The sequence below is a fragment of the Notamacropus eugenii genome, chromosome 5 (genome assembly GCF_028372415.1).
Source record: "Notamacropus eugenii isolate mMacEug1 chromosome 5, mMacEug1.pri_v2, whole genome shotgun sequence".
Taxonomy (NCBI): Eukaryota; Metazoa; Chordata; class Mammalia; order Diprotodontia; family Macropodidae; genus Notamacropus; species Notamacropus eugenii.
This window is the reverse complement of record NC_092876.1, coordinates 276,853,009-276,880,527: the sequence shown is the minus strand read 5'-3', so window position 1 is coordinate 276,880,527 and position 27,519 is coordinate 276,853,009. Positions and strand designations below refer to the sequence as shown.

The 27,519-nt window shown below is 41.3% G+C and overlaps 1 protein-coding gene and 2 long non-coding RNA genes across 3 annotated transcripts in view; 1 reads left to right on the top strand and 2 right to left on the bottom strand.

The window, feature by feature from the left end:
• The window catches only part of LOC140506119 (tubulin-specific chaperone cofactor E-like protein), a 150,737-nt gene that overhangs the window by 122,340 nt on the left and 878 nt on the right, over nt 1-27,519 (top strand). Inside the window, exons 21-31 of the mRNA XM_072612921.1 lie at nt 2,292-2,491; nt 6,722-7,105; nt 9,732-10,018; nt 12,261-12,541; nt 16,143-16,253; nt 18,000-18,202; nt 19,212-19,375; nt 19,601-19,849; nt 24,731-24,893; nt 26,356-26,443; nt 27,008-27,124. Of these exons, the coding sequence (XP_072469022.1) occupies nt 2,292-2,491; nt 6,722-7,105; nt 9,732-10,018; nt 12,261-12,541; nt 16,143-16,253; nt 18,000-18,202; nt 19,212-19,375; nt 19,601-19,849; nt 24,731-24,893; nt 26,356-26,443; nt 27,008-27,124 (2,247 nt within the window). The remainder of the gene's footprint in view (nt 1-2,291; nt 2,492-6,721; nt 7,106-9,731; nt 10,019-12,260; nt 12,542-16,142; nt 16,254-17,999; nt 18,203-19,211; nt 19,376-19,600; nt 19,850-24,730; nt 24,894-26,355; nt 26,444-27,007; nt 27,125-27,519) is intronic.
• Nucleotides 14,760-16,550, bottom strand: LOC140506122 (uncharacterized). The gene is made up of 2 exons (XR_011967787.1): nt 16,030-16,550; nt 14,760-14,874 (listed from the first exon to the last, which is right to left on the bottom strand). It is a non-coding gene; the product is annotated as an uncharacterized lncRNA (long non-coding RNA).
• The window catches only part of LOC140506121 (uncharacterized), a 127,996-nt gene continuing 117,044 nt past the window's right edge, over nt 16,568-27,519 (bottom strand). Inside the window, exons 5-7 of the long non-coding RNA XR_011967786.1 lie at nt 24,788-24,883; nt 18,006-18,183; nt 16,568-17,137 (exon numbers count right to left, since the gene is read on the bottom strand). This is a non-coding gene — a long non-coding RNA (uncharacterized lncRNA). The remainder of the gene's footprint in view (nt 17,138-18,005; nt 18,184-24,787; nt 24,884-27,519) is intronic.

Genomic DNA, 27,519 nt, shown 5'->3' with positions numbered 1-27,519 from the left:
CATAGGCCCATTCTATTTTCTGGCCCCTATATGGGTGGGGTCGGGGGGATTTGGGGCTTGAGGATGGGAGGAGACTTCATTTAGTCTAAAAGGTAGCCAGAAACCTATGGAGAGAATGATAGTAGGCAGACAATAGGGAACTTTGATTTCTATCCCTCATCTCCCCTAAGTGCTTATAGGAGGATGTGTTCCAAGGTCAAGTCCTTTGGGGAATTCTCATTAGCCCTTTTTCTTTCTGGGGAAAGACTTTGCCACTTCCAAATTCTGGGCCTGAATGAATACATAAAAAGTATTTCTTTAAGTACTTATCATGGGTCAGGTACTGTGTTAAGTACAAAATACAAAAAACAAGGGACTTCCATTCTAATAGTGGAAGACATGCAAGTGAGTGGTGACCCAGAGAGGGATGTTTTGGTCTTGGGAGTCGTAGCAGTGGTAAATGGACCCATAGGGGTATTATTTAATGTGTCCTTTCCAGAAACGACAGTGGTCATTGATTATTGTTTCCAGATTGTGGTTTCTACTTAAATTCCATTTTTTGCCAATCCCTTACCCATCAGCTGAGGGCACTCAATCCATCAATAAGTAGTAATTAAGTACCTGTTTTGTGCCAGGGACTGTGCTAAGTACAGCCAGGTAGCTAGGTGGATCAGTGGATAGAGTACTGGACCTAGAGTCAGGAAGACCTGATCTCAGATACTCACTAGCTGAGTGGCCCTGGGCAAGTCACTTGAACTCTGTTTCTGTTAATCCACTGGAGAAAGAAATGACAAGCTGCTCTAATATTTTTGCCAAGAAAACAAAGAGTGAGACAAAACTGAACGACAACAACTGTGCTAATACAAAATCCTGATCTCAAAAAGCTAAGAGTCTAATGGGATATACCCAGTAGTGTGCTGATAAATGTGGATCTCAACAAAAAGTATGCCCAATGTACTTTATTTACATTTTATTTATCACTTCTTAAGTCTAAGCAATAAATAAAATGATAAATCATTCCTGATTTGTAGGACTTGCTGATTTCCAAGGCATAAATGCTCACACAGAAAATAATCAGCTCTCTCTATAAGGTGGCTCCAGCACACCCCTGGTATATTTTATTTGGTCATATATTAGGGTCTTTTAGATGTTCAAAGTACACAGAAAGAACTACAGTAGTCAAAGGAGAAGATGAGACTTGAGATGCACCTTAAAACCAAGAAGCATTTAGATATAGAGAAAAGTTCTGGCAGGGAAATAACACCTACATAAAGGCTAAATTGACCTGTGATGGGGTAGGACAAGTATTCATTCATGACAGCAGAACGAGTTTGGAGGTCTGCAGTATAAAGCAGTACAAAGTAGAAATGAGTCCCCTCTTCTTAGCCCATCCATCTTTACAAGGGGGAGGTGAGGAAGGCTGAGTTTAGGGGGAAGGAAGGTGACTGCGAGGGAGTGCCAATTACATATTACCTAGGAATTGTGTTAGAAAATTTTAATTTTACTCTCTGGAGCCAATCAATAAGTATTCCTCAAAGATGAATCTTGCACTCAAATTGTGCTAGGCACCATTGGGAATACAGAAGAGAAAGATGCACTTCCTGCCCTTGAGAAGCTTACAGTATAATTGAAGAGATGAGATAAACATGAAACAATAATGAATACCACAAGTCGGCTTATGATTGAGCATTAAATTATGTGGCAGTAATACTAACCATTATTTATAGAGAGCTTTATTGAAATGTGCTAAGCACTTTACATACATTATCTCATTTGATAGTATACTGGGGTGCTTTAGAATTTCAAAGGATGGAGAGAACTTTGGAGTAATCATGCAAGGCTTTCTGGAGGAGTGGGGGATTGAGATGTTCCTTAAAACTGGAAAGCATTTGGATAGGGCTCTAACAAGGAGAAAAGTCTGAGTGAAGACATGGAAGTGAGAATGAATTATATAGCAAAGAGTGAAGAGACCTTCCTGAATGGAGTAGAGTATGATCATTGGTGAGTAATGGGATATAATATGGGATGGTCTGGAGGAGGGCAAATTATAGAGCACCTTAAAAGTCAGATAGAGAAGGGAATTACATGCATGAAAATCTATCACCAACCCACTTTTCCTTATGTATCCTCTGATTTAAATCCTCGTAGGTCCATGAAGCCTTCTTCTTGGCAGAGAGGGATCCAATTACTTGAGAGACAGTATGTCTGCATGTCTCCCTCAGATAATCCCCAAATAAGTGAGAAATGACATGCCTTTCTTTCCTGGCTCACCTTCCCTTGAGCAAGACCACTTTTCTTAAAAATTCTTTCAGCTGTCACCTGCCCTCCAAACAGCCATTACGAGAGTTGTGTGAGTGTCTGTCAGCCCCGATGTGCTGCTATCCGCCTGAAAAGTGACTGTAATCATTACTGCGTGGAGGGCTGTCAATGCGACACTGGTTACGTCCTAAATGGAAAGAGCTGCATCCTGCCTCACAGCTGTGGGTGTTACTCAGATGGCAAATACTATGAGGTATGGGAGTTGGGCTCTTTGTTTTCCTCTTTCCTTATTCATATTTCATTCCATTTGCAAAGAGGTTGGTCAATATTTGCTAATCTCTTGTATGATATTAGTTTTGCATGGAGGGGGATTTGGAACAGAAAGGGTCAGAGACCTCTTGAGAACCAAATTTAGAAGAAGTATCGTGGTTTCCATTTTCCTATGGACTCCATCTTCCTCCACAATCATAGTCTCTGCCTGTCTAGCTTTTCTCTGAGTCCTGATTTCCTTTCAACCGTGAATCTTCATTTGAAAGCTCCTGACATGGGTAGAGATTGAAAATATGGTGACCATGAATCTGTCATTTATGCCTCTTTTATCTGTGTATATTTCTAACCTGAAAATATAAAGCCTTGAGGTTGCATGGAGAGATGGGGAGGAGGGTTGTCCTTTCCTTAAATCAGTCTGGAGTTGAGAATAAACAGAGACTAGGATTTCTCCTTCTGCCTTGTGTTCTTCCAGTTTGGCTTTCATTTTTCGTGTCTGGAGAACCCTGGACTTTTGGATACCATGAAGGAAGGTTGCCCTTGATATTCTTCAAGAATGAAGGGTGAACAACACCTCCAACAATAACACACACACACACACACACACACACACACACACCTTCAAGCTTCTAATAGCTGTAAATCATCAATAAATATTAGAGATTGTACGATGAACAATTTAGAGGAAGAGATACAACATTGTGCAAGAGTCAGCTCGAACCAACTCTAGAAAATAAACTATTAAATTTTTAGTGTGATCATTTACAACTCAGAAATCAGAAGAAAACACTATTAACCACGCCTTGAGTTATTGTTTTGTTGAATATCTTGACTAAATAAAGTGAATGGAAAATATTAATAATGTAGATTAAACTTTAAAAATGCATTGTGGGAACATTTTTAAGAAAGTCAGTTATTAAACATTTACTAGTATATTACTGAGGAAAGGGATAATTTTAAAGCATGGTTTTTTTCTTCCCCAGCACTTTTAAGTCCATTTATGGGAGAGAAAAAGTATAATTAAAGTGATAGAATAGTTACCAAGCAGCCTTTTACCAAATGCAGAATGATACATTGCAGGGCCTGAGGTGAGTAGGATTGATCCAAGGAGGTCTCTTGGAAGAGGGAGATTTTTATCTATCTCCTGAAAGAGCTGATGCATATATTGTCAGAAGGGGGGAATAATATAATGTGTTTAATTTTCAAACAACCCTGCATAGATCACTGGGTTAGGAATGGAGACTGTAGCCTTCTAAAATCTGCCCAGATGATTTACTATGCTGTTCAATTGTGTCCAACTCTTCATGACCCTGTCTGCGTCAAAGATACTGGAGTGGTTTGCCATTTTCTTCTCCAGCTCAGTTTTTTAGATGAAGAAACTGAGGTAAACAGGGTTAAGTCACTTCCCCAGGGTCATACAGCTAGTAAGTGTCTGAGGTTGGATTTGAGCTCAGGTCTTCCTGATTCTAGGCCCAGCACTCTATGTACTATACCACCTAGATGGCCTGTATTTCAATGTATCCAGCTATAGAATGGGGATAACAACACCTGCCTCTTTCTATCTCACAGGGATATTCTTTATTTCTTCTGTGAGATCCTAAAAATATAATTAGATAATTCAGATGAATGTCAATCAGCCAACAAATATTTATTAAGCCGAGTATGTGCCAGGCACTGTGCCAAATGTTGGGGCCACCAAGAAAGGCAAAGCGTGCTCTCTGACATTCTAATGACATACAAACAGCTACGGACATACAAGATTTGTATATATAGTGGAAGTGGAAGGCAATCTCAGAGGGAAGGCACTAACAGTAAGGGAGATTGGGAAAGTGCCTCTAGGTACTGGTAAAAGCATTGTATAAATACCATTAAGCATTCGATAATCTGTAAGAAACATATTAATATAATAGTCAATATTAACATGTGTTTTTTATTACATTTCATACTCATTACAACCCAGTGAAGTAGGAGTGACAGTATTATTCTTACTTTGCAGATGAGTAAACTAAGGTTCATAAAAGTAAAATGACTTTCCCAAGGTCACAGGACTAGTCACTGGGTATTTCAAATCCAAGTCTTAGGGTTCCAAATTCTGTGCTTTTATGCTATATCTCAGATGCTTCTGTGATGATATGTTAATACTAATATCATCACTGTTTTATCAGTCACTGCACAAGGAAGTTCATGATTTTCCAGAGCTGTTAACTCTGGAGGGTAGTCAATTCATACAAACTTTAATAATCTAAATATTCCGTGTTTACTTTCATGATCCAAACATGTGTGGGAAGTTGCTTACAAACTACATGTGTGCATGCAGGCTCACATGCGCACACACATACGCATGCAGGCTAAAACCATTTCAGGCCATTAGCTCTTAGTGTAATCTCCTGACTGTCCTTGTCGTGTCTAATTAGGGCAAAGAGAGATATATCAGGGGCAGTCACTTTACTGTGAGGCTAGTTTTATGATCAAGCTCTCCTGCACGATGAGTTATTTACCCTTGATCCTATCCACCCAAGTGAGGTAATTTTTCTCCTTCCACCAATGTAATGTCTAACTTCTTATCAGAGAGAAACCAGACCATCCACTCAGTTATTCCATAAATCTGATAAGAAAAATGAAGTCGATTTGTGAGGTTGCCAGCACCCAGAATATTTTATAGCACTGGAGAGAGAAGAGAGGTGGTTCCGGGAACCACTCCCTCTTGGTGGATAAAAAGATCAACATGGAGTGTCTTGAGTTGTGAACAAATTCCCTAAAAGATCTTTTCAGTCATCTGTCTATCTCTGTATTTAAGGAGTATCAGTTGCCTAGTATCCAGGGCTTTGAAAAGGACACTGATTTAAGCAGTGAACTGTGAAATGGCCAAAGAGGGATATCTTCTTAGAGCCTTCAAGCATCTCTCCTTGGTGGAACTACTTTGGGGTCAATTTGATTTAATATTTATTGAGCGCCTGCTGAGTTGCAGAGCGTCACATGAGATGAGATTTTCTACTTACCTATTCTAGGCTAGGCAGAGATAACTACTTTTCAGCAGCCCTCATGAACTCTTAGATCCTATATAAAAGTGAATGTATTGGTTCATCATTGAATTATTCATTTAAATTTCCATATGGGGGTTTGTAAGATGATTTTGAAGAAGATGGGTGGATTGCTTTGACTTAACTCTCCTTAAAGGAGATGAAAGGTTATTCTTCAAATGAGTGAAGCCAGAAGTCCTCTCTAAGTCCCTAGAGGATAAAGAGGATAATCAGTCTTCTTTGAAGGTGGAGGCATTTAGTTGGACCCAAGAAAGAACTTAAAAATTTTCTTGGGAGTCAAAATAATGGCATTGCTTTCCTTGGCATCTTTAAGAGCAGAATAGACATCCATCTGTTTGGGACCAATTTAGATTTAGTCCTGGGGGAAAGACCAGATGTTATCAGAAGTTGTTCTTTGCCAAAGGTCTTAATACAAATGTTTGCCCTGTTCAGTCAGTTGGCTCTAGTGACAATTGTGGATTCAGGTTGGTTGTAATGCTGGACCCATTCCATCTCCCAACTCTGCCTTTTTGCTGGCTGTCCCCCATACTTGGAATGCTCTCTCTTACCAACTCTGCTTCCTGGCTTCCCTAAATTCTCCCAGATCAGCTCAAGTCCCATCTTCTGCAAGAGGACTTTCCCAGTCTCTTCCCACCTCTGACAGCTTTCCCCTCACTTCCAGTGCCTTCCCCCTGAGATCACTTCCCACTTATATTGTACATATCTTGTTTGTATAGTTCACACGTTGTCTCCCCCTCTTACAATGTAAGTTTCTTGGAGGCAAGGATTTCATGTTTTTTGCTTTTGATTATTAATGCTATTATTATTAGGTATTCCCAATACTTGGCATGGTGCCAAGCACATGGTGCGTGCTTTAAAAAAAAAAAATGTTCTTTGCTTGACTGACAAACAGGGCTACAAAGGAGGTCTGAATTCTTGCTCAAAAAAAAAAAAAAGGCATGTTCAACTTCATAGACTTTGCCTCCAGTCTGTTTGGAACTCATACTGTATGACTTCCAAGAACTCACCCTTTATTTCCTCACCACCGCTCCTCCTTCCTTTTCCCTATGTTCCAAGTCCCAGCTTTGTTAAAATAGATTGGTTCACACTGGCAAAATAACCAGTGGAGCAGGATTTTGGCATTCCCAACGCCAACCAGCTGAAGCCCTGGTTTATTCTTATCTTCTGCCTTCCAGCCCAAGCAGCTGTTCTGGAATAGTGACTGTACCCGCCGATGCCGCTGTTTCCGGCGGAATCTCATCCAATGTGACCCTCGGCAGTGCAAGTCGGATGAAGAATGTGCCCTTCGGAATGGGGTCCGGGGATGCTTTAGCACGAAGACCTCTTACTGCATTGCTGCAGGTGGTGGCGTCTTTCGCACCTTTGATGGAGCCTTCCTCCGCTTCCCTGCCAACTGTGCCTTTGTCCTCTCTACCATCTGCCAGAAATTACCCGATATCTCATTTCAGCTCATCATCAACTTTGACAAATGGTCCTCCCCCAACCTCACCATCATTTCTCCTGTCTACTTCTACATTAATGAAGAACAGATCCTCATCAATGACCGGAATACTGTCAAGGTACCATACTGGTTGCTAGAGCTTTCATGTGTAAGATCTGCTTTCACAACAATCCTAACTCATAAAAGGATATTTTTTTACAGGATACTTTATCTGACATGACTAAGGAATGGAGTATTTTGATTAATCGGATATTTAAATTAAAAAGGCATTGATACATAGAGGGGTGGGTGTCAAATCTTGATTTCATTGATGTAGAGAATTGCAGATACAAAGATACAAATTAGCAACTCATCCTGACTTACCTGTTTAAGAGAGTGGCTACATCACTATAAAAGATTTACCCATGGTCAAACATGCATACACATATCAAAGACAGGACTTGAACCATACCCTGACCATAAGATCAGTCCTCCTGAGCATCAGTCTCAAATTACTAACTGCTTTTTAGAAATTTTGCACTGGATGTCCCATAGTTATCCCCAACTCGACATATACAAAACAGTACTCGTGATCTTTCCCCCTAAACTATCCATCTCCCAAGATTCTCTATTACTGTCAAAGGTACGGCCACTTTCCCACTCCCACGGGCTCACAATCTTGTTGTCCACCTTGCCTCCACTTTTACACTTACTCTATTTATCCAATCTGCTGTAGTCACATTTTTTTTATCTTCACGACATTTCTCACACACATTTCCTCTCCATTCATGCAGCCTCTGTCCTGATGCAGGCCTTCATCACCTTACTCCTGGTTGGTTTCCCTTCCTCAGGTCTCACTGACCCACTCCACTCCATCATCTATTCAACTATCAGAATGATTTTCCTAAAGTGCAAGTCTGACCATGTCACTCTCCTACTCAATAAACTCTAGTGGCTCACTATTATCTCTAGGATCAAATGTAAAATCTCTTCAGCATTTAAGCCCTTCATCATCTGGACTTTTCCTAATCTTACTTGTCTTCTTTGTGCATCCTTCTTAAATTACAATCGACATAGCTGAGTTTATCTCTGATGTCTGGGAAGGCTCTTAAGGAGATTATCATACTTCCAGGTAATCCTTATGACCATCAGTTATCATGATACTGTAAAGGTGCCAAGGGCTGGCTAATAGGAAGTTCTAGTTTAAAGAAGAGTAGATAAATCAATCAGTACAGTAGATTTATTTCACAAAATCTTTTAGTCTGTGAACATTTTTGTGATTCTTTAAAAATAGCATTGGCCCATGTGTCCCCTTGGCTTCCCTTCCTTTTTCTTCTGTCCACCCTGATTACTCCCCTAAGCAAGAGGATCCATTCAGAAAAAGCATTCATCTAACTACAAAAACAAAAACCCAAGCAATATCTATCTATCTATCTATCTATCTATCTATCTATCTATCTATCTATCTGTCTGTCTGTCCGTCTGTCTGTCTGTCTATCTACCTATATATGAACTGATCCACTACCAGCGATCTCCATAAAAATCATATCAAATCCACTGAAACAAGAAACAAATCAAAATCAGTGTAGATTTCTTAGACCTACTGTTTGAATTCGTTGAAAACTTAGTTAGGTCTTTAGGCATGTAAACAAATTTCGATCCTCTAAAAGAAACTGCTTTAGGACTTTGGACTCCCACTAGGTCTAATTCTCAATTAGCTTCAATTGGATGATCCATTTTGCTGAATTATCCCCAGAAACCTAGAGGTTCCCTCAGTCAGATCTTGATAGTCAAGCTGAGCTGGTACAGAGAGAAAGCTGAGCAAAGAGCAGATTAGAATGTGTTTATATGTTCCTGGGTCTACATTTCAAAGCCAAACATAAATGATTTGGGAATTATAGGTTATTATGCATGGCTGCTTTCCTCTATTGGCAGAGATAGTCAGGCACTGAATGTATCTTGATTTTAAGAATCATCAAATAGCTCACAATCAAACGTGAGGCTTTTACAGTGTCAGGTTTTTCAAACACCTTATAGGAACAGTCAAGATTTCTGTGTTCGTTTTTAATTTTATTGCAAGTTACAGAGCCTTCTGACTGTCCCCCTTTCCTCTGTTCTCGGATCAATGTCAACATAAACACATTGGTCCAGTGTACAAGAGCTAGAGAGGAAAACTGACAATGGTGATTAAATCACAAACTGTGTTGAATGGAACACCCCGAGCCAACCAAAAATGAAAAAAAAAGTCATAGTTGTTTTTTTTTTAAATGCTTTTTTCGTTAAGGCTCTAAAGTGTTACTAACAACCAAGGAAAACAATTTCTTTTGTAAGGACAGTAAAACCTTGTTAGGCTGTTTCCCGAGGACTAAGAAAAGAGAATATTATAAGCAGGAGAATGACGAATGTAGGAAATACAGTGTGGCTCTCTGATCTCTGGGGGAAATTGTAGTTTGAACATTATACACAAGAAAACGGTAGATACAGCAATGATACCCAGTTTCATTTTGGTTGTGTTTGGCTCTCCCTTAATGTAGAGGTGGGATTTCATTTTTCAGTAACTGGCTTTTGCCAATGAAACTAACACAAAATTCAGTTGTTCATTGTGCTTTTCGGTGCACTTTTTCTCTCTCCACTACTATTTACCACCCCATTTCCTGCCACCATTAGGTAATCAGAAACAACAGGAACCAAAAGGTGATCCCCTTCCCCACACCCCACCCCTAGTTCTCAGTGAGTTTCTTTCTTGTTTTTTCCTTCCCAATTAGGTGAATGGAACCCAGGTGAATGTACCATTTATAACAGGATTGGCGACCAAAATTTACAGCAGTGAGGGCTTCCTGGTGATTGACACTAGCCCAGACATCCAGATTTATTATAATGGTTTCAACGTCATTAAGATCAGCATCAGTGAAAGACTGCAGAACAAAGTATGCGGTCTCTGCGGCAATTTCAATGGGGACCTGACCGACGACTACGTGACCCTGCGGGGAAAGCCAGTGGTGAGCAGCGTGGTGTTGGCCCAAAGCTGGAAAACCAATGGTATGCAGAAGAGGTGAGGGCAACCTGGAAGGATCCCACATCCAGACAGTGACAGCCTATCCTGTCACGTGAACAAGGGATGCTTTAATGGAGGACGCTCAGTGCATTGGGCCTAGGCCAATAATATGGTCTAGAAGAAGGAATATTCCATTCAATCCAACATTTATAAAGGCACCTTTGATGTTCATGAGGCTGTGCCGCTAGTGGCTCAGTGGATGGAGTCAGGGAGACCCGAGTTCAAAGCCAGCCTCAGACACTTACTAGCCATATGACCCTGGGCAAGTCATTTAACCTGTGTTTGCCTCAGTTTCCTCATCTATAAAATGGAGATAGTTATAGCGTCTGCGTCCCAAGGTTAATAACTGTGAAGCACTTAGCACAGTCCCTGGCACATAGTAAGGCTAGAGAAATGTTGTCTGCTATTCTTATTATTAGCTAGGTCCTGAAGATACAAAGAAAAAATGAAATATACCCTGGCCTCCAGCACTGATATTGTATTGTTCTATAACTTCCAAGGTATATTATTGTCCTACCAAGAGCTGATCCAGATTGCTCTAGTTTTACTAGTTTGTTTGTTTTAATGAGTCAATGGGGACACTGGATTTTGAGTCAGAAAGACCTAGATTTGGGTCCTGAGTCTGACATTTGCTGACTGTGACCCTCTGCAGGGCCCATATCTTCTCTAAGCTTCAGCTTCTACATCTGCACATGGAAGACAATGTTGCTTGTAATATTTGCCTTAGAGTTGTGAGATCAGATGAGATAATGTATATAAAATGCTCTGAAAACCTAGAAGTGCTATATAAATATCAGTTATAATGACTATTGCTTGTGATGTCCTGGATGGACCAGGCAGAGGCTCTTGGAATTGCCCACATGAGGGAGGAGCTGGCAGGCACCCAATAGAGGTTTGTTAGATTGAGTTGGTACGTTTCTGCTGTGTAGCACCAACCCAGAAAAGAGGGCACTTTCAGGTAGGGGGTAATTCTAGTTCTGGCTAAATGAAAAATGAGCAATATGTCTCTTACTGCAAAAAAGCTTTTCAGTCCAGTAGCTCTCTGGGCAGCTAAAATCACCATCTCCACTTGCATTTCAATACCTAACTTCCCATTCTTAATATTTATTTAGTCTTACAGCTGTATCTTGAGCACCTCAATCATTCTTCCTTATCCTCTAATATGTCAGTAATCAGACACTCTGAATTTTATCTGGGTCTTCCATATCCCTAGATGAACCAGATCTGTAGAACAGACTTTCTCATGAATCACAGAGGCATGGAATTCATGAGTAAAGAAAGACCTTTGAAATCATCTAGTGTGACTGTCTCAGTTTACTAGTAAGGAATCTGAGGACAAAAGAAGTTTAGTGACTTGCCCAGAGCCACACTACTAGCCTAGCTATTGGAGAGACAGCAACCTATAGTAAAAAGAGCCCTGGGTTAGAATCTGAAGAATTGGATCCTTCTTTACTATTTGTACCCATGTGATACTAGTTAAGTAACTTAACCTCCCTGTGCCCATTTCCTCATATGTAAAGTGAGACAAAGAATACCTTCCCAGCTTACCTTTCAGGGTCACAGAGAGCATCCAATGGGATGATGTATGTATAAGACCACTTTGTGAACAGAAAAATACTATAGAAATGTAGGTGATGGGGAGTTGAAGGGAGATGGATCGAAAGCTCCCGAGGCTGGCTTTGGGGCCTCTGGTTCTACCAGTGGGGAGGCAGAGAGCATGGTGCCATGGACAGAATGCTCCCTCTGGAGTTAGAGGACCTGAAGTCAAATCCACTTCTGCCACTTACTACCTGTGTAAGCCTGTTCAAGTTACGTGATGACTTGGGTACCACTTTCTTCCACCGTACTGTTCTCTACAATCCCTTCCAGCTCAAAAATCTGTGATAATTAACATCTCAAAATGATCATAATACCTTTCCTTGATATGACACTTATTGTCAACTCTGCTATTTCACCTTTATCTCAAAATATTCCAGGGAGGGAGGGAAGAATAGAGAATATCCCATCTTGCAGATGAAGAAAACCGTAGCTCAAAGAGGCTGGGACTTGGCCAAGGACACCCAGCTAGCTGGTGGGAAAATGACCTATCTGTACTAGTTACCTTACAGTGACAAACAGATCCGAGATATGTAGTCTTTGTCTTTCATTGAAGGAACTGAATTGAAACCAATGGTTTCCCAGTGTCCCTACCTCTTTTCTTTTGTATTGATTAAACTGACCACATCTCTTTGCCTCGCAGCTGTAATGAGCTTCAGTACTCCCAGTATGCATCCACCTGTGACAATGTGCATATCCAGAAGATGCAAGGTGATGGCTACTGCCTAAAACTCACGGACATGAAGGGATTTTTCCAGCCTTGCTATGGGCTGCTGGACCCCCTTCCCTTCTATGAGTCCTGCTTCTTAGACGGCTGTTATAACCACAAAAAGTTCCAGCTGTGTGGCTCCCTGGCTGCCTATGGAGAGGCCTGCCGCTCTTTTGGCATCCTCAGCACTGAGTGGATTGAGAAGGAGAATTGCTGTAAGAGTCCTTTTTACCTCTGTCTACTAAGGCTTTCTGAGTTAAATGGATAGGATTTAAGAGATGTGGCATTGCCTAGGGATGGACAGTGCCCTCCATCTAGGGTAACAAACTTTACTCACAGGATCACTTGCCCATGGATAGTGGCAGAGACTTGAGGGGAAAGGCATTAGTGAAATTTCACTCACACATAGCTCAAGTCCAGAGAAAGTAATTGGAAAGCAACCTTTGGAAGGTGAGGTTCTCCAGCTCAAAGCAGACAGTTTGGCAGCCGATAAAATTGAAAAGTCCAGGGTAATGATGCTGATGGATTTTAGCTGCAGACCTGAGTTGTGAATATCCTCCATCATGGGAAAAGCTTCTGGGCAGAGATCAGAAGGGAAAGTGGATATGGAGAGTGACAAGTAGATCACTGAAAGACATAGCTAGATATGTCCTGCCTGAGGAGCTGACAGGAGACATGAGTTTATAGGAGCCTGTTAGGTTACAGTTGGATTCATGAAAGTAAGTTAGGACAAAGACAGACACACAGACTCAGACACAGAGAAAGACAAGACAGAGACACGGGGCAGGGGAGAGAGAGAAAGAGAGAGAGAAAGAGAGAGACAGGGAGAGAGAGACAGGGAGAGAGAGAAGGAGGAAGAAATCGAACTCTAAATATATATATAGAGAGAGAGCAAGCACTGTGTTCTTTTATATATAGTAGTATAGTAAAAATGAGTGAATTCTATGTGAGCATTTGGTCATATTTTCACTTAGTATAAATCAAATATCATATAGAGAAAAGCATGTGTATGAATATATATATATATATATATGCGTGCATGTACATATATGTAGAGGGGGCCTGGCCTTCTGCACGCACGTACCCAAGTGTGAAGAACAGCTTGGCTCAGGGCACCACATATACCATGTTTACAATCTGGCCCATTTGGAGAATGACAAATCTGAAAATTAGCAATCAGGTCACATGCAGGAATAACTATGACTTGGGGCTTAGAAAACATGAAGTTAATGAAGAATGTGCCTTCAATGAGTTCAAAAACAGTCTCTAAACAAGTTAATAAGCACAGTTCTCTCTGTTGTTGGAATTCAGTGAAAGCGTTTAGTTTCTTAGCCTCAGTTTTTGTGACTCACTGTGCTAAGTCAATAGAAGTGGCTTTTAAAATTTTACTTAATTGTTTTATACTCGGTGAGTTTGTGCTGCATGTTTGCTTTGTTTGGAATGAATCTTATTGCTTGTTACATCCAAGTCAAGCTTCCCTCCGCACATGGGTGCGTTTGCCAGCTGGCAGATGGACCACCTTGTTTCTAAATAGGCTGTTTTTCTACTTGTGCTGCTGAGTATGTACTTTATATCTATTATGCCCTTTGATTGGTCATTCTCACACTGTATAAATCAGCCAATGTATATTTACCAAATGCCTGTTCTGTGCCCAGCACTTGCCTGAGTGGTGCCACATTGGGCATATACATAAAAGACTCACACATCCATGAAGAGGATCAAAGGAAAAGATTAACTGAGCTGTCTAGGTCTAGACTGAGTAAGTGAGGTGTATCATCATAGAACTGGGGGCCTCTTTTCTCCATGGTCTTATACACCAAGGCCCTCTATTCCATCTTCTAAAACAGATACTTGATCCCTCTCCTGGAAAGATGCTCTTCCAGTTTCCAGGAAGGGACTCTCTGTGATGAGATTTATACTAACTGGCTGCTTATTTGGACAGGGACACAGAAAGAAGCCACAATTTTCAGTGTCTGTTGCCTGTAAATCCAGCACTCACAGGGAAACTCCTGGGCAATATCTGCAATTACTCTTTGACTATCTCCCTGTGTGTGTGTGTGTGTGTGTGTGTGTGTGTGTGTGTGTGTATGTGTGTGTAGCCATTCAACCTGTAGTCCTTTAAATCTAACAGTAAGCTCTGTCTACCTCATGGCCCTCCTGGGACAATCTTCTTCCTGATCTCATCCAGTACACAATGAAAATCATCTTCCAGGCCCTTTTCTTGCCCAAATCTGTTCCCAAGAAAAGAAAATGGAGGAAAATGAGTATGAGGGATGGGGTGAAGTTAAAGACCTTTCAGAAAAAAAACAATGAATGGTCAGAATAGTAAGAGAACTATGAATGCCATAGATGCCAACAGAGGCAAAGTTGACCAAAAAAAGGAGGGAGTGATCGATGGTGTCAGATGCCACAGAAAGGATACAAACTATAGGGTCAAATGCAGAAATTTTATTTTTGCTCAACTGTATATGTTTCTTACAGGTTTTGTTTTTCTTGCTTTCTCATAGTTGTGAGGAGGAAGGAAGGGGGGGAAGGAAAGAAGCTAGACCTGAAAATAAAATAAAATTGAATTAAAAACAAAACAAAAAAGTCATTAGATTTGGCTCTAAAAAGATCGCTAATGACCTTGGAGAAAGCTGTTTTAGTTAGAGGAGTTGAGACAGAAGTCAGTCTCTAAGGAGTAGAGAATGTTTCAATAGTAAATGTAGACTACTCTTTCTAGAAGTTCAGTAGTGGAAGGGAATAAAGACAAGATGATAATCTGAGGGACTAGCAACATCCTGGGAAGGTTATTTTTATTAAAAGGGAGGATCAGATGTTCTCCTCCTTGTAATCAGGAGGATTACAATTGGCATGTGACTGACTGGCAGCAGAGGAAGGATCCATGATTGTGACAAAGCAAAATCTTCCCCTCTACAACTGGTTCATAGTGGGATTGAATCAGTTATTGTGGGCACTTTAACAGCAGGCTCTAATCATCATATGCCAAATCATATTTGTAGATCATGGAATCACAGAATATCAGCGCTAAATGTCAGTGCCAGCTGCTATATGTTGGGAAGGGGTATACCATGAGACATTGTGGAGAGCCTTCTCTAGAGGTCTTTGAAAACAGGAAATATTCTTATCAGCTAAGTGAAGCTCCATTTGCAGGTAGAGTGAATTTAATTCAGGAGGTGCTCCAAGTGGGCTGTGGGATGATTCCTTGAAGCAGTAATGCTTATAGCATGACCAAAATTCAATAGTTTGGATTCTTGCATGGACTGATGATTTGCTGACAGCCAGTATCAGTCAATAGGCATTTATTAAGTACCTACTATGTGCCAGCCACTGTGATAAGCACTGGAGATACAAAGAAAGGCAAAAGATAGTCCTTGCCTGTGAGGAGCTCACAATCTAACAGTCTCTCTTATTAATGAAATGGCATCATTGGTTTAATAAATTCAAGTAAGCATTTGCTATTTGTTTGGTTTCACTTTTAGACAATGGAAAGAGGTAGAGTAGGAGGCCTCCAAATCTTGATGACTGATCTCCATGATCCTATCATCCCTGAGGTTCTATCTAACTGTCCTTTGAGAGTCAAATGGTCATCTCTGCCTTCAGTGAAATGCCACCTTCAGATCATGATGGGAGTGACCAGGTAGCTGGTTTCCTCAATTGCTACCAGTCAATTGACTCACTGTTATTATCTTAGAATCTTTACCTTTCCAAAAAGCACAGGAACAGTAGATTCCAAGTCCAATTGGGAGCCAAAATTAACTGTTATTCGGTGTGAAAATAAAGTTCTTTGTGTTCTTGTTTTGTTTTCCCTTTTAGCAGGAGTGATTGAAGATCCCTGTGTGGGAGCCGACTGTCCCAACCGTAGCTGTGAGCTGGACAATGGTGGAGAACTGTGTGGTTGCATTGAACCCCCACCCTATGGAAACAGTGAGTGACAAATTCAATCAATCGTCCCCCCCAGAAAACAGCAACATGAAATGATAATAATAGTAATGTAAGGAAAGAAACCTTCCAGAGGCAGGATGGCTTAGTGGTCAAAGTGCTGGACTTGGAGTTGGGAAGTCCTATATACAAATACCACTTTGGGCACTGAATACCTTTGTGATTTAGAGATAAGTCACCCTCTCTGAGCCTTTCCTTACCTGCAATATGCAAATTAGAAATAATGACAATAACACTCAATCCCTATCTCACAGGGTTGTCATGAAGGTAAAATGAGATTTACAAACTTTAAAGTACTATTTACATGCCAGTTAGTATAGATAAGATTCTGTAGTTAAAAGTCAACTTACTGAGCCATGACCATCATTTAGGCAGAGCATGGAGGGCGTCAAATCACTTTCAAAGAGGTTCACATTCATCTCCACAAATCTAATTTCTTCTCTTGGCTAGATTATAACAGGTTAGATAAATCTGTGCATGCAGAGAATCAACTAATGCCAACTAGGGCTATTTTCAACAGGAGAGACATCAGAATCGATCTAAAATTTCACTTCATGGGAAAGTAAAGATGTTTCAAAAACTAACAGGCAAAAAGAAGTTAGTAGACAGGAGTTTCCAGTGTATTCATTAGACTTGTTTGAGCTTAGAGATTTTTGTTTCCCATTCCGAGCTCTGTAGCCCTGAAGACCCAACAGAAATTTCTGAAACCAACAGCAAATATCTGAGACTATATAGGTATGTTCATACTTGTATTTCCCTTAAGGGAGAAAAGAAATGATTTGCTGTCTGAACTCTCACCGGCAGTCATAGACTTGTGGTGGGCTCTCTCTGCTTCTATTTTCCATTGCTTCTCAGCACCACAGACTTTTCTGCAGGGAAAATATGGAGAGAAGCAGAATTCAGTGATCTGCAGGTTGACCTTTGCTTTCTGACTGGACTAAAAAAAAATGTGCTTAATTTAGCAACATTAGAGGATGGAAACCTAATTGACTCAAAGGCGCCATGGGAAGGGATGATATAGGCAGTTCCAGAGCTGGGTCTTTGCTGACAGAGACCTCTCTGTCTTTTTCTATGATGCCCATTAGTATAGGTTTGTGTACTTGGATAAAATGTCAACTGATACAATGATATGTTTTATTACCAACTCACAAAACAAGTGAAATTTCTCACATACATACACATACTTACCAGGTGATCTAGGGTTTGGGGTTTGGGTTTTTTGGATTGGGTTTGTTTGTTTTTATTTGGGGAGGGGGGGTCCTGCCAACCAAGCTCTTCTCAGACTGGAAGTTTGAATGAGCTCATGTTACCACTGCCAACAAACCAACCAGTTAGTGTGGTAATAGTTGCAGTAAGCAGGGTGTGATACACAGTACCCACAAAGGCAGCCTGCCCTAAGGAGGAAGGCTGTCAGGGATGTTTATCAGAAAGAGAAAAACAGGAAGGTTGCCAGTTTTTCACTTCTTCAAGGCATTGCCATTTGTTCTCTCAAGGCATAGGTGTCTGTGCATCTTAACATTGCTTTCGAATAAATTAGAGGGTGCATTCAGACCAAAAAATGGCTAGAGACACACTAAGCTTTGAATGAATGCCATGAGCCTCTGGAAGATCCAAGTTCCCGGCTGTCTTCTTTACCTCTCTCTCTCGCTCTCTCTCCTCATCACCCTCTCTCCCCACACAGCAGAACTCATTCCCAGGGACTTTTCCTTCCAAAACCCTTGTTTCCCACAGACTCACATGATATCATCGATGCCGAGGTAACTTGCAAGGCTGCTCAGATGGAGGTCTCCATATCCAAGTGCAAACTCTTTCAGCTTGGCTTTGAGAGAGAAGGGGTGAGGATCAATGATCGGCATTGCGCTGGCATTGAGGGCGAAGATTTCATCTCCTTTCAGATCAACAACACAAAGGGGAACTGTGGGAACATTGTGCAGGTGAGAAAATGGGACAGGAAGCACACCCTGTGTGGGCAGGGAAAGCTCCCATGGTGGTGGCAGGCCCAAGGTCCTCCCAAAGCTAACTTAAGAATGGGCTACTACTACAAAATGTCCTCCTTAGAAAACAACAGGACAGGAAACAAAGATACAAATGCAATGGAAAGCAGGAAAGGAAATAGTCATTTCAGGGATATGGACTTTGTAGGCACTGAAATGGCACAGAGCTTGACTCGTGTTTCTTTCTTTGATTTGTTTTGTCTGCCTTGCATTCTCCATGGACACGTTCTTCTGTCTCTCCGTTTTGGCCTCTTTTCCAATTTTGCCTAAAGGCAGCTTTAAACTTGGGCTTTGGGGGCTGAGTATTTCTCAAATGCCCTGGCCTAGTTCCAGCTCAGCTCTGTTACAGCTCCTAGATTCCCACTACTCATTCAAAAGGACAAAGAATTCATCTTCTCTATTTGTCCCAAACAGGGTTTGCCATTAAAAAGGGCTCTGCTGATGGAGGGTGGCCAACTGGTAGCTACTCAGGCCCACTTTATGGATTGGTACGACTCTCATCCATCTTTGGGGTACTTTGGCTCCTTAGCAGAGGGTGAGAAAAGAGAGGAGGAGAAACTCCAACAAGTTTCTCCTTGTGCTTAATAACAGCTCTGGTAGAAAATCTGGTAGAAGTTGAACATTTTGGCTGAAATTATCTCTTGATTTTTATTACCCATGCTCCCTCTCCTTGCCATAGACAATGGAAAGTTAGTCACAGTTGCAATTCAGTGGCGGATGAAAGGATCTCCCAGCCAGTACAAGGTTAGGAGAATGAAGGGTGCTCTCAAAATCTATTGTGATATATTTTCCAGTAAATGCTTGACATCATTCTGAGACTTGCTCCAGACTGATTTATAATGGCCTCTGAGTTACAGATGGAATGAAGCCATTCTGACACTTTCAGGGCTGCCAACTTGAAGGGCTCACTCCAGGGATTAATGATTTCTGACCTTCCTCTGCTCCACAGTCAAATGGTACCCATATCATGTACAAAAACACTATCTGGATTGAAAGTGCCAATAACACTGGTAACATCATCACCAGGGACCGCACGATCAATGTGGAGTTCTCTTGTGCTTATGAACTGGACATCAAGATCTCCTTGGATTCTGTCATCAGACCAATGCTAAGGTAGAAGCTCTTGGGTGCCATGCCCCTTCCATCAGGAGTCTGGGGGATACCATTACTTCAGTGGCCTCCTTAAGACTATGAGATCAAGACATCCTAATTACAAGTTGCCCAAGCATTCACCATTCCTTTGCCTTCTCTCTGTTTTCACCTTGAAAAATGGGTAAGAGTTGGTAATGAATATAGTATTTTTATGGCTTCCCTTCTCATTAATTGCTTACCTTATAGTGTGATTAACCTGACCATCCCAACCCAAGAAGGCAGCTTCACCACCAAGATGGCTCTATACAAGAATGCCTCCTACAAGCATCCTTACCGGCAGGGTGAGGTAGTGTTGACCACTCGAGACGTGTTGTATGTGGGAGTCTTCGTTGTTGGGGCGGATTCCACGCACCTGATCCTGACGCTGAACAAATGTTATGCAACCCCCTCCCGAGACAGCAATGATAAGCTCAGATACTTCATCATTGAAGGAGGGTGCGTAGTCTTCTTGGGATTCAGGGGTGCTCTTTGAGTCCTTACTGTGTTATTTACCAAGGTCATTTAGTAAGTGAGCAAAATAGAAATCCTATACTGCCTAATATAACAATAATAGTAGTAGCAGTAATAGTAGTGGTGGTAGTGGTAGTAGTACTGGTGGTGGTGGTGGTGGTGGTAGTAGTAGTAGTAGATGACAACTAGAATTTATATAGCACTTCAAGATTTGTACAACTATTACTGCATTTTATCTTCACAACAACCCTAGGAAATAGGTGGTGTTGTAATCCCATTTTACAAATGAGGAAACTGAGGGTAAGCGATTTGGCTTCTGCCACTAACAAGAGATGTGGGCTATCTCTAGATAGTCTTGAAAACAACTAAGGCTGAAAAGTGGGACTTACCCTTTTAGTATAAATGATTTAAGATTGTCCATCTTGGCAAGGACTGATCTGAATAAGGAGAAATGAATTGTATCAGCTGGGCTACAGGTTAGATAACAGGAGTGACACCCACTAGCATGGGTGACTGACCAAGATATAGGAACTTTTTTCTAGAGATCTTTCAGAAGGGGAGAGAGACATTATTTTTTTCCTGGAATGGTTTAACTCTCATCTTTCCTGGATGCAGGGAAGTAAGTTCTGACTCATTTCTCTTTGGTAACCCTAGGCTTTTGTGACTTGTGGCTGGACTTTCAAGGTAGTTGTTCTCCCTCCCCTCATGTCAACTAAAAATGCATTTCTCAGTACCTTTCTTTCCTTTCCTAAAATATAAGGACCACAATTTCTGTCTCCACATGAACCCACATGATATTACCTCTGTATCTTTTTTTTTTTTTTGAAGGAAATTGTGGTATTTTGCATTTTGGGCTAGAGTTGAATATTAAAAAAAAAAGTTCTCCTGCATCTCAACTTACCTCAAGGCTTGAATAAAGTCTCCCAGCTTAGATTTCTTTACGGGATTCATTGCATAAAGTAATGAGAGTAATTCACGTGCTTATTTCAAAAGTCATGATTTCTTCAGCATGGGTATTCCTTCCACCAACTCTGAGCATTTATAGACAAGTTTCACAATAGTAGAAATGATCACTGACCTCAGTGGGTACTGAGTTCCTCTCTATCTCTCCAACTGTAGCTGGAACAGTCTTCAAATGAGAGATAGTGCCACTGGGCTCAGACTCAAAATCTTTCCAGCCAGGTGGAGACCTACAAGACCTTGTACTGTGAAGGCATAGCCTCTGAGAACCTAGAGAGTCACCTAAGCCACAATGAGGCTTTGGAGTAGGATTTTCATACGAGTTTCTATGCTAACATCAATTCCTCAGCCCTCAGGCACGAGTTAACTCTGATCAGGGGACTTGTGGCAAGCAGTGAGTGGGATAGTGGCAGCATGGGACCCACCCCATTAACTCCACTGCTGCTCTCTAACACTCTGGTTAGCTATCACAATCTGTAATAGGATATAACTTTCTTGAAGGCTCAGAGGTCAGTGGACAAGCAGTTCCTCTTCCTTCTGCAGCTAACTAGTGCCAAGGTAACAATGATGGCTGAATGTGTGGGTGTCTCTGTGCCAGGTCAGGAAATGATGTCTCTGGGCTGCTCCCTTTGCTTACTCCAAGACAGGCATACAGAGAACCCTTGTGTGCAGAAAATGAGGTGATGGGGAAGTCTCCCCAGGGCCACAATCAGATTGCCACCTCTGAAAAGAGTGCTTTCTCCTGTTCCTGCTGGAAGCCACCATCACGCCTCCTTCTCCAAGGCCTAGACAACATTGCCTCTGTACTCCTTGGTTCCTTCTCCCACCCTCATCTGCTCTCCTAAGCACCCTTCTGCTACTGGGGTGCTGAGTTAATTAAAAGCAAATGTTTTCATTCAGTTCAGCAAGTAATCAATAAGTACTGAAGTCTTAGGGTCAGAAAGATCTTAATTCAAAACCTTCTTCATACACTTTCCAGAGCCTCATAATTCCAGGGCCTTCCCTCTGTTAATTACCTCCCATTCATCCTGCACATAGTTCTGTATATATTTGTTTGCATACTGTCTCCCCTTTTAGATTGTGAGCTTCTTGAGGGAAGGGACTGTCTTTTGTCTCTTTTTGTATCCCCAGCATTTAGCACGGTGCCTGGCACATGATAGGTACTTAATAAATATTGGTTAATTGATTGTGTGACCCTGGCCAAGTCATTTGGCCTCATTAAGCCTCAGTTTCTCCATCTCTAATATGGGGATAATAGCACTACTTAGGGTCGTTGTGAGCTTTAAATGAAATAATACATTATATATAATATATACATTTTGCATATATATGTATATATATTTATATTGCACTGTAAACCTTAAAGTTCTGTATAAATACTAGGTATCATCTTTTTTTTTTTTTAATCATTATCATATGCAAAAACTCTGCTAGACACTTAGAATAGAAAGACAAGTGAAAAAGCAGTCCCTTCCCTCAAGGCCTTTCTATTGTCCTGAAGGATACAGCATGAACGTAGATAGGGCTAACCAATGGGAGAATGGGGATTGGGCGGGGCGCTTAAGGAAAGGTGGATGGACTGGCAGAATTTAATGATGCCTGGGCCATCTTTAAAAAGTCCAAATGAATGTCAGGAAAAGAAAAAGTAGGGCTTCCAATGTTTGGTTTCCATGTTTTCTAGGGTAATATTTTTACTTTTCTTTCTTTATAATGAATTTAATAATCATCAGCAAAATGACCATTTCAACACACAAAGATAAGAAAGAGAATTCCATATAAAACAGTGAACGTTTCTTATATACGTTTTAAGAATGCATTACGTTTAACATGTTAGTAGCAAAATTGTGCCGTTTGTATCTTCTTCTGGATTTTCTGTTTTCTTCTATGCTTTAAAAAAATTAATTGATAATTCTTCCTTCCTTTCTTTTGAATCTCTATCACTAGCTCACCCTCCCCTCCTCCATATAAATAATATCCCTCTGGTAATAATTCAATAGAGCAAATGCATTTTCACGTGACCTTTTTTCTGAAAGGCAACTTTGGTTTTTCCTAATATGGTTAGAACAGTGAGCTGGGAGTCAGAGGACCCGTTCAAGTGTTTGCTCTGTTGTGTAACTTTGAGCAAATGACAGCCTATGCATGTCAGTTTCCCCATTTGTCAAATATGAGGATCAGACTAAATGATTTCTCCCAATTCTAGCACTTCTTGCTTCTAATTATTAAAACCAGTAAATACAACAGGTTCTGGAGATAAATTCAGTTCTAATTATCTCTGAACCATAAGTTGGGGGGGGGCGAAAATCATAAGGAGGAGAAAATAACTGTCTCCTGTTGATGGAGCATCAGTCCTTCACCACTTGGAAGAACCTCCCTGATGTCATGGCTTCCTGCTCAGGCAGGATGATGGTTGTTTTAAGGGATGCAAATGCCAAGCTTAAGGAAAGCTCACTGAAGCCATGCCAGTATTATAGGCTGTGAATGATGAGAACCTATGTCATGTCATTTCTGAGATCATCCTTAGCTCTTCCAGAAGGGCTGGATTTGTTGACCTCTAAACTCCCTTCCAGTTCTCCATCATTCCATGATCCCTGAATCCCTTCAAGAGTGGCCCTATAACATGTGGCAAACCCTGGCAATAAGTCTCAGTTCAAGAGCTTTTCCATGGCATAATATTCTGATTTAGATGGATCTGGGATCTCATCAATATGGACATTCCCTCCTCAGAAATGAATCACAAGCCAACCAATCTTACTCATGTTGTGTGATGCATGGCCTTATCCTTCCACAGAAGATGCACTTAATGCTCTGGTAGCCTTGTTTATAGTATTTTGGGAGTGCAAGGGTTAGGCTGTTGAGCTGTTCACCTTCATTCTTTCTTCATGACTGATCCAAATTCCTTTTCCAGTCATATAGAGTCACTGAATCATAGATTTGGAGTTGGAAGGGATTGCAGAAACCATTTTGTCCAAGGCCCTCATCTCAGAGTTGAGGAAACTGAGTCCTGGAGAATGAGTTAAGTAAATTACCTAAGGCCACACAGATAATTCACATCAGAGACAGGAAGGAACTGAATCCAGGTCCTCTAACTAGCCCAGCACTGCTCTGCTCTGCCTCTTTATCATGCCCTCGGTGACACCATCTGTCTCATTCCCACTGTTCACAAATCTTTGACAATATGCTGCAAGCTGCCATCACTCACCAGGTGTGTCTTCCATTGCTGTTTGGGCCACCTCCAATGGGAATCCATCAGAGATCATGGACTTCTGGGGAGTCTCATGGTGACTTGGGAAATGTGAAATTATAAAGAGTAATTAAACTCCCAGAGTGGGTAGAGAGCCCTCCTCAGGGTAAGGAAGAAATGGGTTCAAATTCTACCTTGGACACATATTGACTGTATGACTTTGGGCAAGCCTCACAGCTTTTCAGGGTGCTGGTCTACTCTAAACATATGATTTGCAGATCTGGGTCTGTCTGCCACCGTTTCCTCACCAGAAGGTCCCTATACCAATGAAATGACAGGTACAAACCCCCAAAAATTTTAACTGAAGAAACGTATTAAGTAGTGAATCATCTTCTGTTGATTAAAAATCAATCATGGGAAACTGAGGAAAGAGGGAATTTATTCTCTTTAAATCTTTATTTGCAGTTATTGTACTAATTAATAATATGTTCTTGATGTTTTAACAGAACATACCTATAATAATATATAACAGAGAAGAAGGCTTCCAAACCCTAATAGTCTCAAAGGTATTGCTTCAGTTACAAAGGCATTTTCTTTTTTTTAACAAGGTTGTTCCTGGTAGTTTTTTGGAAGGGAGGCAGTTTTAAAGTGAATATGGAAGGAATAAAGTATCAGAAGAGAAAACATGTTCCAGAAGCAAAGATAGCACTTTTGTGTCTGAGCAGGTGTCAGAATATTAAAGATAACACCATCGGCATTGAGGAGAATGGCGTGTCTCTCACCTGTCGCTTCCACGTCACAGTCTTCAAGTTCATCGGGGACTACGATGAAGTTCACCTTCACTGTGCAGTGTCACTCTGCGATTCAGAAAAATACTCCTGCAAAATTGTAAGTGAGCAGCAGAGAAATGAAATTCTTCATCTACTCTCTCCCTGCTGAGCTTTTCTCACATGGTAGGGTATGAGGGCCAAGATGTGTTCTAGCGAGCTCTCTGTGGCACGTGGCAAAGGCTGCCCTGAGAATCCTCTCCATACCTCTGGGAGGTGAAGAGTCAGCATCAATAGGAAAGGTTTGTTTTTACTGTCTCAACACCCAGTCTATACGGGAACGTACTATTACATGGTACCATTCTTGGTCTAAGCCAGGAGTTAAGTGCCAAGAACTACCCTAAACTCCAGCTTTTAACCAGACTTTGAAGACCTCAGTTCAATTCAAAAGCATTTCCTAAGTGCCTACTATGTGCAATGTCCTGTGGCAGACCCTGGGCAATAACAGCTGCCATTTATGCCACAACTTACCCTCACAGCAGCCTTGTCAAGCAGATGCTATAAGTACCCCATTATCCCATTTTACAATTAAGGAAAATGAGACTCAGGGAAATTAAGTGCTTTGTCCCTGGTCATACAGCTAGTGTCAGAAGCAAAATATAAAACCAGGTTTCCAGCGATTCCAAGTCCAGCTCTCTTTCTCCAAGTCATTTAACCTCTCTGGGACTCAGTTCCCTCATTTGTAAAATGAGGGAATTAGACGATCTCGATTGGGCAGCTCAGGTGACACACTGGATAAAGTGCGGGCTTAGTGATCTGAATTCCAATCTTGCCTCAAATATTGACCTGTGTGATCTGGGCAAGTCACTTTTTGTCTCAGTCTCAATTTCCTCATCTATAAAATAATGGCACCTACCTCCCAGGGTAACTGCGAGCATCAAATGAGATAAAATACATAAAATGCCTCACAAACCTTAAATCACAATGTCAATAAATGCTAACTATGATGAGTATGATGACAGTCTCTCACATCTCTCTGAGTTTTAACAAGCTCTGAAACTAATACGCTGAAGTCCCTTTGGCATCTGTTAGCACACCACACACTCATCTGGTACTTGGGTGGTTAATAGACATGAAGGTGTTTTCTTCTTCTCCTAGGCCAGATAGTTACCTCGCCACCATGCTTGTTAGATCTGACAGAATTTTCACCTGGTAGCTCACCTTCTATGTTTCATCATCAAGTTTGTCATGCAGCTGAACTCTAAGAAGGGATTGATAGGAACCATGCTTCCCTCCAGTTCTGCATACATTAGTGTCTAATGAGACAAACCCAGCCTTCATCACTGGACAGGCAGCCCTTTAGAATCTGACCCTGGTGCAGAAAATATCTCCATTTCTGTTCAACACAGAGCATCCATGCCCCTAGTGGGCTCGATGATCAAGAATGCATTGGTTCTAATTAATCTAAGCATCAGGCACGCTTGAGGCTGAAGCCATTGACTCTTTCGGAGGTGGGGATATGGGAAAGAATAAATGATCAGCCTGAAATGATGAGATGGGCCCCTTGGTGCTTTCTCTTTCAGAACTGCCCACAGAATTCCAGGATTGCTGCAGATTACACAAAAGAGCCCAAAGAACAGATCATTTCAGTGGGACCTATTAGGAGAAAAAGTATGTATGTTCCCCAAATACCATTAATTATTAAAGCAACACACTTGGAAAGCCCAAGTTAACTTTGGCGTGTGTGCTACTGGCATGTTATGAATCTGGTCAATGAATGTTTTCCTGTTTACGTGTGTGTGTGTGTGTGTGTGTGTGTGTGTGTGTGTGTGTAAGGGGGGATCATTTTCAGAAGAGTTGTTAACTTCCTCTCAAGTAACTACTTTTCTTGTATTGTTTTCAATCACAAAAGCACTTGCTATTTCTTTTTCATCTCCTCCTTTTAAATCATTAAGCTTAAGTTCCAAATGGGATACAGCTCTAGAAGCGATATTGCTGGGTCAATTTTTGTAGACCTTTAGGCATAGTTCCAAATTGCTATCCAGAATGGTTGGATCAGCTTACAGCTCCACCATCAATGAATTAGTGTTCCAACTCTCCCACATCTTCTCCAACATTTATCATCTTCCTGTTTTGTCATGTTGGCCAATCTGATAGGTGTGATGTGGTACTTCAGAGTTGCAAGTCTCTGTGTGCAGTTTGCTTCATTGCACATTGCTAATGCCTTCCTTTTAGGGTTAGACTGGTGTGAAGACAACGGCGGCTGTGAGCAGATTTGTACAAGTAGAGTGGATGGGCCTCTGTGCAGTTGTGTGACAGGTTCCTTGCAGGAAGACGGCAAGAGTTGCAGAGGTACCTGCTAAACCCTCACTCACAGGGTCCTCTCCTGGCCACCTTTGACCCAAAAAAGTCAATGCACTGAGCTTTCTGGCAACCACTTTAGGGAGAGGAATGAAAAGTTAAAGAAGTGATTTTACCCTTGTTAAAAATAGCTCCTATTTGAAGTCCAACCAAATCAGTAACATAACTATGAACTTAACTATCCCAGAGATGATGGAGGGAATGTGGAGACTGTTGAGTTTTTTTCTGGTCCATTTCTGACTCTGGGTCCCCATTTATTTTGCTGTAAGAGGGATGTGATTCAGTTCAATTTTTTTTGAAGTTCCCACTATGTGCCAAGTATTGAGCTAGGCAATAAGAATACAAAGCCAACGGGGAGATGTCCAGTGCCTTCAGTGAGCTTCTAT